General features: G+C 31.1%; 1 protein-coding gene across 1 annotated transcript in view; it reads left to right on the top strand.

Moving 5' to 3' along the window:
* Positions 1-18,979, top strand: part of Eys (eyes shut homolog) — a 1,560,564-nt gene that overhangs the window by 924,212 nt on the left and 617,373 nt on the right. Inside the window, 1 exon segment of the mRNA XM_015487393.2 lies at positions 18,648-18,838. Within this exon segment, the coding sequence (XP_015342879.1) occupies positions 18,648-18,838 (191 nt within the window).

The following is an 18,979-nucleotide window of genomic DNA, read 5'->3' as shown; positions in this document are numbered from 1 at the left end:
AATAATTTTTGATTCATAGTGGGTACTCAATCTGTCACAGTTAAATGGTTGAATAAAAAAAAGGTATGGAATTAATTCATTTACTCTGGCAAAATATGCTAAAAACATCTTTTCCTAGCAACAATTCGAAATGACTCTAGTTTCTTCTGCTACTGCTCCATTTGGAGACAAAGGTGAGAACAGCTATCAACCACCTTGCTGATTTCTCAAGGCAGGAAAATAAGAGCTAGATCTCAATGAAGGCAGAGAAGCAGAGCCCTTGCCTATGGGTGACAGGAAAGGTAAAAGGAGTTTCATGCTCCTGACATTCCCTTTATTTACTACAGCTAAGAAAAAAATGGAAATGGCCAACAAATAGATTTTAAAAATGCTCACTATTATTAGCCATCAGGGAAATGCAAATTAAAATTATCATCTCACCCCAACCCAATAATAAAAAAATAGGCAGTAAGATATGTAGAAAAAAGAAGTCTCATATACTGGTGCTGTGAATGTAAGTTAATACAAACTAATGGAGAACAGTATATAGGTTTCTAAAAAATAATAATAAAACTAGAGACTCTAGAGACAGATGAACCATATCATCCAGTTATCCCATTTCTGAGTATATATCCACATGAAATTTGTGAGTTTTCAGGTTTGAGTGGTTGAAAACTCTTGTACTTGGTATATTCACTTTAATATAGTGCCATAAAAATTATGTTTTTTAAACTTTGTAATAGTTCCCTATTTTTAGGAAAACTGCAAAACTATTACAGAAGGAAAAAAAATTGCAGTGGAATTAAATGGAGCAGAGATGACTAAGAAAGCTAAAAAACTGAGGGATTCCATGTGAAGGCCAAAAGTGTGAGCAAAAAGTTGTGCAGTACAGAGCAAAGGAGCTAAAGTAATATTTCTATCTGTCTCAAAATAGCACTTGTTAATTCTAAGTCCAAAGCTTTGTTTCCCAGAGTAGATACTGAAATATTCAGAACATAAATCAGCACAATATCTGACATAGCTAAAACAGACTTCTCACTTGGATGTGCCATTTAAAATTGGAACAGATTTACTTGAGGTGGAATTTCAAGGAGAAATCTAGAGTAATTGAGGTAAAACGCCAGAAGCTAGCTTAGCCATTACTCCATTCCTGATCATTTCATTATTTTTCTTTTTAAATGATATTTTATTGCATAGTGAATAAGTACAACAAAACTTACACCTTACATGAATTTGAACAACAAAAGAGTACCCTTACAATCCATGCAATCAAACAATAACATTACTCCATTAACTTTTAACTAATTGTATCTCATTGCTTTATTTTTGGTTATCATTCTCTTATTTTTCTTTATATTCATATACATATTTGTATACATTTTCATTTTCTAATTTTTCTTTATATTGATATACATATTTAGACAAATACATATGTTTCACACATATACAAAATAGTATACACAAATATCATATATTTCCACATAATATGTTGTTTATTGGATGTTTTTAAATCTAAATATATTTACATAAATCTTAAAATACTGAATGCATTGTCTATTGCTCACAATTTTTGTTCCATACTTTATTAGAATTTCAATGTTGGTAATGTTACCTGCTTCCTATACATATAAGCAAGAATTTCTTGGGCTATAAAAATATAAGTTGACTTTCTGGATCACAAAGGGTAAAACCATTCAACCATTCTTGATGTTGTCAAATAATTTTCCAAAGTGCATTCATATACTCCTAGCCTCAATCACATTTTGTAAGAATCTAGTTATGAGTTCAGAAACACTTGGTATTTTCAGATTGCAACTTTTTTTTTTTTTTACTAAGCAGGTGGTTATGAATGACATCTCACTGGAGTAACTATATCCCCTGAATACTAATAAATATCAATGTTTTCCCTCTATTATTGGTAATTCTTGTTTTATCTTCTGAGAAGAGTTTTTCTAAGACTTTCACTTTTGAATTAGGTCAATTGCCTTATTTTATTGGGCTATAGAAGTTGAATTCTATCAGTATCTAACTTTTGATACTGGTCATTTGTCAGTTACGTATTTTGAAAATGTCTTCTTAATATTTGTGATTTGTCTTTCTTTTATTTCCCTTAGTGCCTTCAGATTAGAAGATGTTCCTTCTCGGAAAAATTTAGACTTAACCTATTTTAATTGATAAATAAAAATATGCCTATTTATCATGTAAAAAGCATGATATTTTGAAATGTGTGTACATTGTGAAATGACTAAATCAAACTAAACAACATATGCATTTCCTTACATGTTTAACATTTATTGTGGTTTGACACTTAACAAACTACTCTCTGAGCAATTTTTTTTCATAGAATATATCAACACATAGTTAAGAATCACCATATTGTATAACATATCTTAGGAATTATTATTCCTAATTGAATGTTATCTCTTTTGATCGATATTCCCTTAAATGCCATCCCTACCCCCAATCTCTGGTACCCAATATTCTATTTTCTTCAAATGAGATCAACTTTTTTATATTTTGTTTATAAATGAGATCATGTGGTACTTATTTTTCTGTGCCTGCCTTAGTTCACCTAATATAAGTTCACTCCAGTTTTATCCTCCTTGTCACAAATGATAGGACTTCATTCTTTTTTTAATGGCTAGGTATTCCATTGTGTATATGTACCACATTTTCTTTATCCATGCATCAGTTGGTAGATACTTAGATTGTTTCCATATCCTAATTGTTGTGAATAGCTCTGCAAAGAAAACAGGAGGGTATAAACCTCTTCTATATACTGATCCCATTTTCTTTGGATATATACCCAGTAGGTGGATTATTTGATCATATTATGGTTTTATTTATTTATTTTTAGTTTTTGAGGAATTTTCATACTATTTTCTGCAATGACTACTAATTTATATTCCCACCAACAACATGCAGAGATTTCTAATTTTCTCCATATTCGCACTAATACTTACCATCTTTTGTCTTTTTGGTAATAGCGATTCTAATAGGTATGAGGTGATATCTCATAGTGAGTTTAATTTGCATTTCTCTGGTGGTTAGTGGTGTTTAGCATTTTTCATATATCTTTTGTTCATTTGTAGTCCTTCTTTTTTGGGGGAAATGTCTATTCAAGTTATAGTTGATTTTTTTTTCTACCAGGGATTGAACCCAGGGTCACATAAACACTGAGTCACATTCTTAGCTCTTTTTATTTTATTTTATTTTTATTTTAAGACAGTGTTTCCCTAAGTTGCTTAGGGTAGCTTTGAACTTGCGGTCCTCCTGCCTCTGGAGTTGCTGAGATTACAGGTGTGTGCCACCGCACCCAGATCATTTGCTGATTTTTAAGTTAGGTTATTTGGTTATTTCTTTTCTTGATATTGAGCTGTTTGAGTTCCTAATATACTTCTGATTTTAGGTCCTTATCAAATGTACAGGTTGCTGATGTTTTCTACCACTTTGTGGGAGGGTAGGCGTCTCACTTTTTGGATTGTTTCTTGGCTGTGCAGCAGATCTTTTAGTTTGATGAAATCCCATTTGTCAATTTATCCCACTTATTTTTTGTGGAGGTCATATAGAAAAAATATTTTTCCAAACCAATGGTAGCAAGTTTTTTTCTGAATTATTTCTTTTAGTAATTTGACAGATTTTGCTCTTACATTTAAAAGTGTTCCATTTTAAGTTTCTCTGTGTACATTGTGTGAGATAGGGTCTAATTCAATTCTTCTTCATGTGTATATAGACTGTTCTCTAGATACGTTTGTTGAAGACACTATCTTTTTCTTTTGTTTATTCTGGCACCTTTATTAAAAACCAAATGACCATAAGCATATTGTCTTATTCCTAGTTACTCAATTTTTGTTCCCTTATTCATCCGTCCATTTTTGTATTGTTATGATGTTGTTTTGATTACTGAATCTCTTTAGTGGATTTTGAGATTAGATACCTCCACTTGTTTGTTTATTTTTCTTTTTATTTCAATCTCAAGATTGCTTTGGCTATTCAGAGATTTGTGTGTATGTGTGATTCTATAAAAATTATAGGACTTTTTCTATTTCTGTGAAAAATATCAGTGGAATTTTGATAGAGATTACATTGAATGTACATAGTCATTTTTATATTAATTCTTCCAATCTATGAACACATGATATCTTCCTATCTTTGAATTCTTTAATTAATTGTTATAATTTTCAATGTTCAGGTCTTTCCTTCTTGGTTAAATTTATTCTTATGTATTTTATTATTTTGGGTATTTATTGTAAAGGGGATTACCTCTTGATTTTCTTTTCAGATAATTTCACTTAGTATATGGAATTACTGCTGTTTTTAACATGTTGATTTTTGTTCTCTAATCTTACTGAAATCATCTCTGGTTTTTTTTTTTTTTTTTTTGCTAAATTCATTTCTTGTTGTCTTTAGGGTATTCTATATATATAAGATTATGTTGTTTGTAATCTGTGCTTTCCAATATGGATTTCTTTTATTTCTTTCTTCTAATTGAACAAGCATGGAGTTTTAGTCTTATGTTGAACAGAAGCTGAAAAAGTGAGCATCCTTGCCCTGGTCCTAATTTTACTAATTTTAGCAAAAACTTTCAACTTCTCTATCAAATGTGCTGCATTTGACCATGAAAAGAAATTTTTAACCATCTCTCACAGTCAGAGAAATGCAAATCAAAACCACCCTAAGATACCGTCTCACTCCAGTAAGATTGGCAGCCATTAGGAAGTCAAACAACAAGTGCTGGTGAGGATGTGGGGAAAAGGGTACACTTGTACATTGCTGGTGGGAATGCAAATTGGTGCAGCCAATTTGGAAAGCAGTATGGAGATTTCTTGGAAAGCTGGGAATGGAGCCACCATTTGACCCAGCTATTCCCCTTCTCGGTCTATTCCCTAAAGACCTAAAAAGAGCATGCTACAGGGACACTGCTACATCGATGTTCATAGCAGCACAATTCACAATAGCAAGACTGTGGAACCAACCTAGATGCCCTTCAATAGACGAATGGATAAAAAAAATGTGGCATTTATACACAATGGAGTATTACTCTGCATTAAAAAATGACAAAATCATAGAATTTGCAGGGAAATGGATGGCATTAGAACAGATTATGCTAAGTGAAGCTAGCCAATCCCTAAGAAACAAATGCCAAATGTCTTCTTTGATATAAGGAGAGTAACTAAGAACAGAGTTGGGAGGAAGAGCATGAGAAGAAGATTAACATTAAACAGGGATGAGAGGTGGGAGGGAAAGGTTGAGAGAAGGGAAATTGCATGGAAATGGAAGGAGACCCTCAGTGTTATACAAAATTACATACAAGAGGAAGTGAGGGGAAAGGGGAAAAAATACAAGGGGGAGAAATGAATGACAGTAGAGGGGGTAGAGAGAGAAGAGGGGAGGGGAGGGGAGGGGGGATAGTAGAGGATAGGAAAGGCAGCAGAATACAACAGACACTAGTATGGCAATATGTAAATCAATGGATGTGTAACTGATGTGATTCTGCAATCTGTATACGGGGTAAAAATGGGAGTTCATAACCCACTTGAATCAAAGTGTGAAATATGATATATCAAGAACTATGTAGTGTTTTGAACAACCAACAATAAAAATTTTTAAAAAAGGAAAAGCTTTGGAAATCAGAATATAACACTAAAAAATAAAAAAAGAAATTTTTAATTTTTTAAACAAATTATGCATCTAGTTGTATAACACTCACCTCCCCATAATTTTCAAAAATTGAAAACCTCAAATGATCGTATGTGTCAAAGAAATACACTTTGCAATATTATATGAAGGCATGGATTCAAAATCCTTCTTCCAAGGTAATAGATTCTAGAATATCAATATTATCCTGTAGTCCACCATAGTTTCACTGTATTTGTAGATGCAGAGAGAAAGTAGTAAAATGTGCAAGGCTGTAGAATGTTGACTGCTCTTTAGGGAGGGTCAGCTCTACAGGTATAGAATTTATTTCATAAACTTATGCTTTTAACAAACCAATGGTTGGAATCATCATAGAATTCTGATAGAGATAGGCAGAGTCCCCATATATTTTGGATGTGCTCTTAAGACTAACGCTGAGAATTAACTGTACTTAAATCAATTGTGTTGAAAAGTGGAGGAGAATTCTGATACCCTGTCCAACTGAAAAAGGCAAACTAACAAAACTTAGCGTTCCAGTTAAAGGTGATAAATTAATTACATAAATTTATCTGTGCTTCCTTCTGAAACCCCACAAATAATGAATCAAATATTTAATAAGTAAAAACCCACTAGAATAACAGTATTGATAGTAAAAAAAAAAAGAAAGAAAGAAAATACACTCATAACATTTTAGTAGCTGAAAAGCAAGTGAACAAGCTTAGAAAATCTGAGAATTTGGGAACTACAGTTGGCAGTAGGAAAAGTAGAGACGTGTGATTTATAGCAAAGCATCCACAGACGCCTCAGGAAGTAACAACACCAGATAACTGGAAGTGTAAGTGAAAGTGGAGTAAAATTCTTACTAGTTAAATGTCTTAGAATTGACACATTTTTTCACCAAAACATCTATGTGCTGACATATCCAGAAGTCCTTGAATGAAATCAGACTAATTTTTAACCTTAATACGTCAGGTTATCCTGCTGAGCCCACTGAGCCCACTGAGATGTACAAGGACATCCAGATGACAAGAAGCTTCAAATCTTTGCAAGATATTTTCCCAATTAGATGCATGTTTTTTTATGTCTCATTTTTCATTTCAACTTGTTCTCTGAGCATTATGTCATTCAGGGTAATTAAATCAATATATTTTTATCTTAATCCATTTTGGAATTAAAAGGATATATTTAATTTATAGAATAAAATTATCCCTCAATAAAAATTTAAAGAGCAAGGTTTTTTTTAACTAGGAAAATAGAAATTTCAAATGTTCATTACAGTTTCCAGACATTTAAAAGGCTTATTATACAAAATGTTTTTTTAACGTGTTTGTCCATTTATTTCCAAGTAGAAAATAGATAAGTCATGGGAATAAATGAAAATTTATTTCTTTCCTTATTGAAAAGAAAGACAATTAAGCTCTTCTACATAGTAATGTGAGTTCCAGATCATTGCTTAAAATCAAAATAAAATGAACTTTCTAAATATATGCCCAGAAACTTAAATTTGCCTAAGATTATCATATTGACAATATAACATATGAAAATTGTCATATAGATGTCCTGTCACATTGGTCCCCAGATTTACACAACTGTGAAGTATTGAGTTTCCATTTAAACTAGTCCTCTGAATTCAGATCCAATATTTTTAATGTTAGAATTATTGTTGTGACTAGATTAATTTCCAGTTATATAAATGTGTATTTCTATTACTTCATTGGAATTTCATGTGACCAAAATAAAAATAATGAGCTATAATGATTCCAAAATCTAAAAAACAGTCTATATTTAATGTTCCTGTGTCTCAACTTCTACTAATGCCACCCCAGCTTTGCTACCCTGTTGTCAACCCCCACTGATCTCTCTGGCTGCCCATCTCCATTCTGGGATCATCTGGTGGGGTTTATAAACCCACTCACTGCCCCCAACACTATCACAGTGAAAATTATATTGTCTTTTCTTTTTTTCCCCTATAATTCATTTTACAAAGACTAAAAGTGGCTTGTAATACTGCCACACTCTGAAAGTAAGTGAAGAAATATGACAAATGTATGTGAGTTATGCATTAAATTATTTCAATGATGGTTTTCAGGTCAATGAAAGATATTGTTTAGTTAGCCAACACTTCCAGTTCCCTACAATGAACTGTTCTCAAAACAAATCCTTTAACTTTTCACAGTCAAAGGAAAATAATTACATACCAGTAACATGCCCATGAGTAGAATTCATACTAAAGACTCTTCTGTGTGTATGCACTTACATATATGTGTGTATGTATGTTTGTGCATGTATAATATTGCATTATGTATTTTTCATTTGTATATTCTCCTTTTTTCTACCTAAGTCCACAATTCTATAAAGTACAAGTCTATTTTACTTTTGTACTTTGCCCTTGGCCAACTGCTGGTTAATAGCAGAAATCAGTCTTGAAATTCTAACAATGTTGAAAGATCAGGTGAAGAGTTGAAAATTACATTTAATTAAAAGCTGATTGCTAGGAGTAAGGTGAGATATGGAAAATCACTAACACCTTTACTTTTCCCGGTATCTATCAGAACATCTAAGCATTGAAAAGAATTAAAGCCAGTTTTTGCCAAGACAGCTTGAGGGGGACAGTTAAATTGTAGGTATTATTTAAGTAATATTACAAATTGTAAATTAAATTACATTTTAAAGGAATATTAAGTAAGTAAAAATAAAATATATAAGATTCTATCTAATCACATGAGTGGATAATTACTTAATTTTTTAAGCATAAGGAAAATATGTCACTCTTGATATTTTGCTCTAAATAAGCAGTAACATATCTGAAAAATTAATAAGGGTATTGATTTTTATTAGTTACATCATGATTTATTAAGACAGATTATTTAGTTATGTTGCATTAGGAATACAGTTGTAGTGAGCATTTTTATTTTATTTAACTATAGATTGAACAGATAACACATATCAGCAATTAAACTTTAGATCTTGTTAAATAGCTGCTTTATTTCCAGATATATTATGCACAATGATTATAATCCATATCAATAACTTTCAATGAGTATAAAATGTTACATGACTCCTTAATTTTCTTTCATGTTTTTGTCCTACAGAGTCTTTTATGATGACATACATTGACAAATAAAGTTATTCACTCAACACATTTTTTAATATATTTTGTTATTGCCAATCTTCTAAATAAGAAATGGGATCTGTCAAAACCATTAAAAACAAAAGAGTAAACACAATGACTTTTCAGTACTGAAAGGATTTGTTCATCCTGAATTTGAATACGTTATTTAAGGAGACTGCTGGAGTCCTGGAACAGCAGAATTTGAATTGTTTTCTGGTAAACTAGTTAGCCAAGGAGATGAAAAGTTTAAGGAGGCAATGTTTCTCCAGTGTTGCTACTTTCTCCTTTTATTGATTACATGTATTTTCCTGGTCAAATAATATTTTAGGTAGTGAGTAGGTTTCCAGCCTACCTAAAAAATCCCATTCAGATTACAACATTCCTTATGCATAAAACAGCTAAAGGAGATTAAGGAAGATCACATAAATCTATTAAAAGACTAAATATAATTTAATTTCAAACTACCTTCTTTGAGTAATCATTGCAGACATTTTATTCAATTATTATTTATAAATTATTTTAATAAAAAATCAATATACAAAACCACTTTATATATCATTTTGGAACCTGTTGGTAAAAGGGGTCACTATTTATGCACTCACCAATATTAAATCACTACATCATTCCCTTAAGATAGAATTCAATATTAGAATCCTTATGGAAAGAAGAAATTAGTGTTTTGGCCCCACACATGCTAGATAAGCTCTCTACCAATGATTATACTCCCCAGGTTTAATATTTTTTGAAGAACTGCAAAAACTATATTTCCATTAGTTTTTCATCACCATAACCAATACAACAGACAAGAACAACATAGAGGAGGAAATTTTTATTTTGGCTCATGGTTTTAAAGATTCAGTTCATGGTTGGTCCACTCTTTAGCTCTGGGACTGAGGTGACAGAACATCACCGCAGAGGGGCTTGGCAGAGGAAAGCAGGTCATGACATGACAAGCAGAAATCAGAGAGTATGCTGTGCTCACCAGGGACAAAATAAAAACCCAAAGGCACATTCCCATTGACTTTCTTCTTCCAGCTATCCCCTGTCAGCCTATAGTTACCACCCAGTTAATCTACATCAGTAAACTAATCTACCAACTCTTTTATACCTCTCATAATCTAATCATTTTCACCTCTGAAAATCTTTGCATTGTCTCACACATGAGCTTTTGAAGGGAATATCTCATTTCTAAACCATAACACTATGTTTAGCATAATTGATAAGTTTCTTGTTCACATAAGATAAAACTGGTGTTAAAGAACATATGATTTTCTGGTGCAGTACAGGGTTGTGATCTCAGAACTTCAGAAGGCTGAGGAGAAAGATCAAAATTGGAAGCCAGCCTCAGCAACTTAGTGAGTGAGACCCTCTCTCAAACTAAAAAATATAAAGGACTGGAGATGTAGCTTAGTGGTAGAGCATCCCTAGGTTCAATCTCAGTCTCTCTCTCTCTCTCTCTCTCTCTCTCTCTCTCTCTCTCTTCTTTTTTTTCTTTCTCTCTCACATACACACACACACACACACACACACACATACACACTTTGAAGAAAAAAGCCCTTTTCTAAGTTCTAAAGTTTTGATCAAATTATTTTCCCTAGGCCTCAGTTTTTTACTATAATAATATAGAGATCATAAGAACATGACCTTATATTTTCCAGAGTGAGGTGAGACTCAAATTAGCTGATGCATGAAGAAGTATTATGTAAAGAATAAAGGACAATGTAATTTGCATTTCATTGTTAATAAAACAGCTTTAACAGTAAAAGAATTGAAAACATGAGCTGATCTTAGAAAAATGGAAAACAAGGGCCTTTTATACACCATCACTGAAGCCTCAGGGTTCTACCCAGATAAGATTAGAGTGGCAATACCATCTGCTTCAGCTCTTTCTAAATGCATGCCCCACAAAAATTCAAAGCATTTGCCTGTATCAATTATTTTTAAAATAATTGCAAATCTGTTTGTTTCACTGGAAGAGAAGATTTTCTTCCCTCAAATAATAGGAGCAAAATATAGTAATTCCAAGCATGTCATAGAAATAAAATTAAATCTGTTGTAATTTGAAGTCTGTTATAACTGTCCCCTAATTTATGGAGAAAAGTGGGGAACAGAAAAGTGAAATGACCTCTCTAAGCTAAGACATACTAACTGGCTAAATTAGTATTAAAACTTAGCCTCCTTGAAACACTTTGTACTATAGCATTCTTCTTCCTAACCAGTACATTAAATTACAATCTTTAGTCATTATTTTAGGATGTTGTACAATAACAGTTTTATGGTTTGATACAGAATTTAAGCGATGGGTCAAGAAAACTTCCTCCAGAATTAAAGAGGAAAAATGAAAAAAAGAGAAGTGGGGGGATTCATGAATATAGAATAGAGACCAGTAGAGTACAGAAAGGGGACTGGGGGAAGGGAGGAGAAGAGGGAAAGGGGAGATACTAAACAATGAGACTGACCAATTTATACTGTCATATTTTAAGCATGTACAGATACTTAACAACAAACCCCACTATTATGTATAATTATAATGCACTAATAAAAATTTTTAAAAATTATTGCACATTTTCACACATACAATAAAGAAAACTTCCAGAGATTAGAAAAGGAAATTCACATTCCCAAATTTATTGATGATGCTAAGTAAAATGTTAGTTTTACAATCAGGAAAGATATGATGAAAAATGAAAGTTCAAACATAATCTCAATCTTCAGCATAGATGCAAATATCCTGAGCATGAATTGTTATAAATGAAATCCATATATATCCATACATAATGAGCAAATAGGTTTTAATTCAGGAATAAAATAATGGTTTGATATTAAATATCAAAATTTTTCACATTATAATCACATCAACAAGTGAAGAAACCAGCAAACTAAAATTGAAAGTATTAATGAGCTGAAAGTCACTTCATTTAATAATGTGCAAAACACGCCCGAAGGTGACAGCTTAAAAATCTCCCCTGCAAAATCAAAACAAGAAAAGAAATCTCATTTTTATTGTTTCAGTTCAATGTTTTTCACCCTAATGATACTAGGCAAGGTAATAAATTAAGAAGGAAAGAATAGAAAGAAAAATCTCCTTACTCACAAATTATATATAATTATTGAAAATAGAAGAGTTCAACAAAGTTGCTTGACATACAATAGTCAATTACATTTCATATACTAAAATAATGATTTAAATAGTAGTACCTGAAGAAAACCTACTTAAAGTAGCAACAAATTCATAAGGTTTCTAGAATATAATCTAAGGAAGTAAGCCCATGAGCTTTATAAATAATTTTAAACAATACAAAAAATGTAGAAATTTTAAAGAAATGGAGATGTATACTATATCTTTGTACAGGAAGCTAAAGTATCACAAAGATATCAGTTTCTTATACTTTTTCTATAAACAAAGAAATTTGAATCAATTTATATATAATAAGGGTTTTTATAGAGTTCATTATGTTTCATATATAAATTATCCTAGTGCCTACATAAAGTAAAAGGGCACAAGGCACAGGATAAGCAACTCAAGCCTGTGGAAGGAGAATAATATGCAGAACTTGCCCTACCCACTACCAAGATAAGTCATAAAGCTCACTAACTCAGGGTTTGGCTTGGGTTTGATAATCTGTTCAAAGGAATAGAATAAATTCAGAAAAAGATACATGTATGTGAAAGTATAACAAAATTAACAATGCAGATTAATAAAGGAAGGATAACTGTGCTGTATGTCATCCTAGAGTTATTGATAGAATATTACAAGACAAAAGCAAAAAGAAAGTTTGAAAAAATTCTATGCAAAGCAACTGGCAACAAAGGTTATTAAACAAAGGAGTAGCATGCTTTGATTTTTTTCTTTTAGAAAGAGAAATTTCTCCTCCTTACAGGTTTCAATATAGAAATGTACCTGATAATCTATCACCATTTTCCAGTGAAAGAAAAAATATTATTATAATAGATGTTATGCTTCCTTTTGAAAAGACTGCTGATTGCTTTCAGAGAAAGCATATTCAACTACATAATTAGTTCTCCCTGAGTTTTCCTTACAATCATTTATTTTCTTAAAATCTGCCTCTATAATTTTATATTTATTATATGTTTCCTTTGGCTAGACTGAGGGGTCTCTACAAATTTTACATTACATAGTCCAGCTTTAAGTTTCAGTATTCTTGGTTATGTGTAAATCTTTTTGCTTTATAAAACTAAAACTTGCTCTATAAATTATGTCACTGACTTTTATTCCGTGTACTAATCAATCTGTGAAAATCTATGAAAGGAAAAATATTTAACAATAATTTATCTTGAAATATGCTTAGTTCATACAATAAAAACAAGAACATTTTCATAGAGCATAAATCTTTAAATTGCCTGGGGAAAATATCATTTCAAGAAGCATATTATAGAACCTAACAAAACCCAGCATTTAACAGTGAAGATCCTACAGGATAAGAGAGAAATCTTTGCCAGCTGCTCTTCTGACAGAGAATTAATATCTACAATATTTAACACACTCAAAAAACTCAGTATAAATAAGACAGAGCCCATTCAATAAGTGGGTAAATGAGCTAAACAGACATTCATTACTCAAGGGCTAACAATTATATAAAAAATATGCAACATCTTTGGCCATCAGCAAACTAAAAAATCAAAAGTACAGTGAGATTCCTTCTTACTTCAGCCAAGATAGCAATAATCAAGAATACAAATAACAACAAATACTGACAAGGATGGTGATGGGCAGAGGGAACTCATAACTCTGTTGGTGGGAATCTAAATTACTAATATCACTCTGAAATACAGTTTAAGGATTCCCCAGAAAACTAACAATAAAACTACCATATGATCTGAATATACCTCACCTTGATATTTATCCAGAAGAATTAAGGTCAACGTATTTTATCTCTAAAATATGTTGACCTTAATTCTTCTGGATAAATGCCTATCACAGTTACCATGCCTATGTGATACAATGTGATACAATGCCTATCAGAGATACCCATGCCTATGTGATAAAATGTGATACCATGCCTATCACAGATACCCATGCCTATCACAGTTCACAATAACCTAGTTGTGGAATCAACCTATAGAATGGATTTAAAAATTGTAGGATATATACACAATGGATTTTTATTAAACCATAAGGATGGACAAAATTATGTCATTGGCAGGAACATGGAGGTTTCTGGAAAGCATTACATTAATAAAATAAGTCAGAATTTCAAAGACAAATGTCAAATGTTTTCTCTCATATGTGGAAACTAGAGGGGAAAAAGAGGGGGAAAGGATGTTATGAGAGTAGAAGGAAGACGATTGGTATAGAGGAAGGGTATATATCTGAGTCAGGGAGAGTAAGAGTAGGTATTGGAGTGATACAGATCAAATTTTGTTATATGTGTGTATGAATATGCCACAGTGAAATTTCCCACCTTGTATAATTAATGTACATCAATAAAAATTTATCACACAGTGTACAGAGGGTTAATTCTAGTTTTTCTATTTTCTTCTGCTTTATTCATGAACTTTAAGCTAATTGAGATGAATTAAAATGGATTATGTAAAGTTGAATTTTAAGGTTAATTACACAATTTGTAGAACATGGAAGTATAAAGCATTTAACATGGAAACTATTTTGTAATAATAAAATCCAAGCTCTTCTCTCTAGGAATAGCATAAATTTAGAGAACCAAGTCAGAGGGAGTATCTGTGGCTAATTTGTGGTTGCTGATCTCCTTACAGATAGAGTCAAGAATCAAGATGTGATATAGGTTTCTCAATGAATAGTGTTGTAAACATTTATCTGTTATACATGAAGGTATAAATATAAATGTTACACATTTAAGTGTTATACATGAAAGTTTTCTCAAAGTAATACTTTATTAACAGAAAACAGATATGCATGCACACACATATCACAAATATTCAATATTATTTCCTACATGTTATTTTTAAAAAACATGAAATGAATAAGGGGCCATCTTATATTTGAGATGCAAAATATTTCTTAACATTAAGCTAGGTTGAAGACTCCAAAAAATAGTACATAATCATTCTTTGCATGAATATTTATGGATTACATTGATATTCACATTAACCTATTAGAAATAGGTCTGTCATATCTATGTTTTACTTTAAATACCTAGTCTTCATAGAGTCATTATCAACTTGTGGAAAATCCTGGTATTCAGTTATTCCTCACAGTAATCCAACTTACACATTTAATCATATATAGAACATAAAGTATGAAAAACTTGCTGTTCTTTACAATATATTTAGAATGTTATTATCTGCTAACCAATATGTCAAAAAGTGGTTCAAACTAAGATTAATTGATTGTTTTTCTAATTATTTTTATTTTAAAAATATAGTTTTGGAGAAAATGTTTATACTTATCAAAGAACTAAAATTATACATATTTGATTTATATTGTTTATATATATATATATATATACACACACACACATACATAAATACACACAGACACCTATATATAACTCAGAATCACTTTTATTCATTTATTGTAAAATATATTCTATTATTGCATTTGAAACACTTCTTTAAGATGTAGAGATAGAGTCGTTAATTCCTAATTTTCTTCTAAATACCCTTTGAAATTTTCTTCTTTCTCATACAATAGCAGTGACCACAGGTTAATAAGTATTAAGTACTCCCAAGCTTGTATATCAAAAAGAAAAATTTTGCCAGCTTCTCATCTATCAACAACCAAGATTCAAACAAATTTGTTTTGTGTGTATCTAGACTCATCCTTAAACTTACTCTGAACTGCTAGATGCAAAGGCAAGAATTACCTCCTAGAAGCTTAAGCACAAAGTTTAAAAGATAAAAGTTTAACTCTATAGGTAGGATACATAAGGAAGCACCTTCAGTTTTAGTATCTGGAGATCCAGATATTTATCAGGAAATAAGGCTTGAAACTGGTAAAATAATAGAATTAGGTTTTAAGGTTTTCTTCCCAACAAAATACTAATCTTACCCAGTATAAACCTATTTGCATAGGTGTCAATGGAAGCTGATCTTATCTGCATCCACATTGGAGGGCTTTACCAGTGACCCAATTCTAGCTAGTTAAGTTTTGGAAGTTAACTTTCCACAATTTGGGAAAGATTTTTTCCTCCTCTTACAATGGAAATATAGGAAACCAGGTGAGATGGACAAGAATGAGGCAGTATGTCACTTAAACTGCCTCTGGTTGCCACATTGGAATAATGATAAAAACAAGTTTGAGATTAAAACATACTCTGTAAACATCAGAATATACAGAAGGAGGTAATCGCTGTAATTTATAAGTAGCCAGTTGAGCATTTGCATAAACATACATTCATCTCTAAGCCCACTCTGTTACCATACCTTTATTTCTTTAGTGCTTACTGGGAACTAAACACAGGGGCACTCTACCATTCTACATCCCCAGGACTTTTTAGTGTTTACTATTTTATTTGAAGACAAGGTCTTGCTAATTTCCCAGCTTTGGGAAAATTCATATCCCCTTATCATATGATGACCACACAATTCATATAACAATCCTTCTATTTAGGAAAATGATTATTGAAAGGAACAAACCTTATATTTAATTCCAGAAAATGAAAAAAAGATGTCCAATTATTATACTCTATCTCATCATTGCTGGAAATTGTCTCTATATTTATCTTTTCTTCACTATTCTGTATTTTATTTTTTAATCACTGTTCTTATCCAACTAAAATTTTTGCTAAATGTAAAAATTTGTTTTCATGAATTTGAATAGGAAAAAAACAATTCAGTACACTTTGTAAAATATTTCCTCAACTTTATTAATCCAAACCAAATATAACATCATTTTTCAAACACATATTAATAAAAACAATCACATTTTTTTTTATGAGAGACAGTAAGTCCTTTCAATGCTTTAAAAATCAAATACTATGCTTAGTACTTTGGATAAAATGATATGCCCCAAATTGAGCATGTGTGGAATTTTGTATAAAGCACTAATCACTTAAGGACACAGCCACTTAATGTTTTTAAGAATAATATATCTACAAATTTAAAGAGATTTTTAATTAGCTACTATCATTTGGGCAATATATTTATTTCTAAAGTGTTTGAAATGTTAGGGCTTTTTTGTATTGTTTTTCACTAATATTGCATATATTCATGTTTTAATGTTAGTCTTTGAAAATACTTTACACTCCTTCATAATGTGTACAAATTAATTGATTGTACAAATTAATGTGAACTTTAAATCAAATGAATATTTGTGTCCTTTCTCAGATCAAACAAATGTCTGAAACATTTAAAACTATGTAATATATGAAATTCTAATTATTATTTTTCAGCATTACCATTGAAACTGTATGAAGAAAAATATCTGTCTATAGCTCATAACAACAAAAGATTAGAATGTCAAAACTGAAAGCATAATGTTCTGTTTTCAATCCTTTTCATTAGTGAGCCATGCTTCACTAATGAATTCCTTGATTAAAAAACAAAGCCCAAATGTTTTCTGTCAGTATTTCAAGATTTCTTATTGCTGATTAAAAGTAAAAATATATTTGAGGCTTAGCTGATTTTTTAAAAAAAGTTTTTAGCAGGTTTGAAAATTCAGCATGAACATTGTCTCTAAAGCTTCATTGAAAATTGTATCTGTCACTGCTCCACATAGGCTATAAATTCTGTTGAAGTATAAAAGTACAGATTCAAAACACAGTGTTTTTCTATAGTGGATATATATTTTAGCACACTAAAATTCACAAACCTTCATGAATTATCTTTTCTATGAATTAGAAAAAATGATTTAGAAGTTTTTTTTAAAGGAGGCACAGTTGTTGGAGGAGATGTCACAAGAGAACAATAGAAGTGAGAAAATGAAAGGAGATTAATTCTTTATTTCAAGAAGGTCATCAATCAACAATATCAACTGAGTATTTATAAGCAAACAGTGGCTTTCTATATTATTTGTATGAGTATGAAAGTGCTACAGTAAAAGCAATTAATTTGTACAATAAGTGTTAATAATTATAATAATTAAAATAATAAACAAAATAAGTGTTTCAGGTTAAGAATGCCCTAAATAATAATGTAAAGTGTATAGAAACTAATTCCAAGAAATAAGCTATATGGTTTCATTAATCATACATTTATAAATTTACAAAATTAAACTATCAAAATATGGGCTGGGGATGTGGCTCAAGCAGTAGCGCACTCACCTGGCATGAGCGGGGCTCTGGGTTCGATCCTCAGCACCACATAAAAATAAAATAAAGATGTTTTGTCCACCAAAAAATAAAAAATAAATATTAAAAAATTCTCTCTCTCTTTAAAAAAATAAAAATAAAAAAATAAACTACTAAAATATTTTGATCAAGATGTCCTCAAATTTTATTTGAAATATTATGGCTTATGAAAATATCATTCAGAAGGCAAAGGAGGTTTATAAAGAAATTTAAATAATATAGAATATTGATGTAAAAAGGTGACAATTATCTGGTTTATCTGGTTTCAGGTATTCTCTATCATTTCTTCATAAGCCACCCCCACCAGAATAACAAAAATAACATAAATCATAGTTTTGTATCAATATTTTATAGAAGCAATAAATATAAGGATGTCTTTAGGAAATGTCCCTATTTCCATTGACTTTTTAAAGTCTAAGTAAAGCAGTTGAAGAATAATCATCTAGACATTCCCTGCCTTCCAAAGAGATTCTACAATGAAACCCTCAAATTCAAAGTAATAAGGCCTAACCATTTACATGATTATTTCCTCTGTGACTATGCCAAAGGAAATAAGTGCTCAAGCTTGGAATATGAGGAAAGAGTCACATATGAGCCACTTCATAAAATATTATGCTAATATGGATAATGTAAACCCCATGTATTAAATATTTAATTCCAACCTAAACTGTATATTCTTTCTGACTCCACAGATTTCAGTTGTGTTTGCTATTACGGAGATTCCTATCTAGAATTTCAGAATGTGTTTTTAAATCCACAAAATAACATCACCCTGGAATTTCAGACCTTCAGTCCTTATGGACTCCTGCTGTATGTCAAGCAAGAATCAAATTCAGTAGATGGATTTTTTATTCAATTATTTATTGAAAATGGTACTTTAAAGGTAAGTCATTCAGATCATTTATTAAAGAAAATTTGAAAAAGTTGGTTGACTGCCTGAATTAGTGGTTATTGTTGAAATAAAATTTAAACATTTCTTTATCTATTATACTTACCAACAGGCTGTCTCTGTTCTAGTATATAT

Source organism: Marmota marmota, unplaced genomic scaffold (assembly GCF_001458135.2).
Source record: "Marmota marmota marmota unplaced genomic scaffold, marMar, whole genome shotgun sequence".
In the NCBI taxonomy this organism is placed as follows: Eukaryota; Metazoa; Chordata; class Mammalia; order Rodentia; family Sciuridae; genus Marmota; species Marmota marmota.
This window is presented reverse-complemented; position numbering and strand designations above follow the sequence as displayed.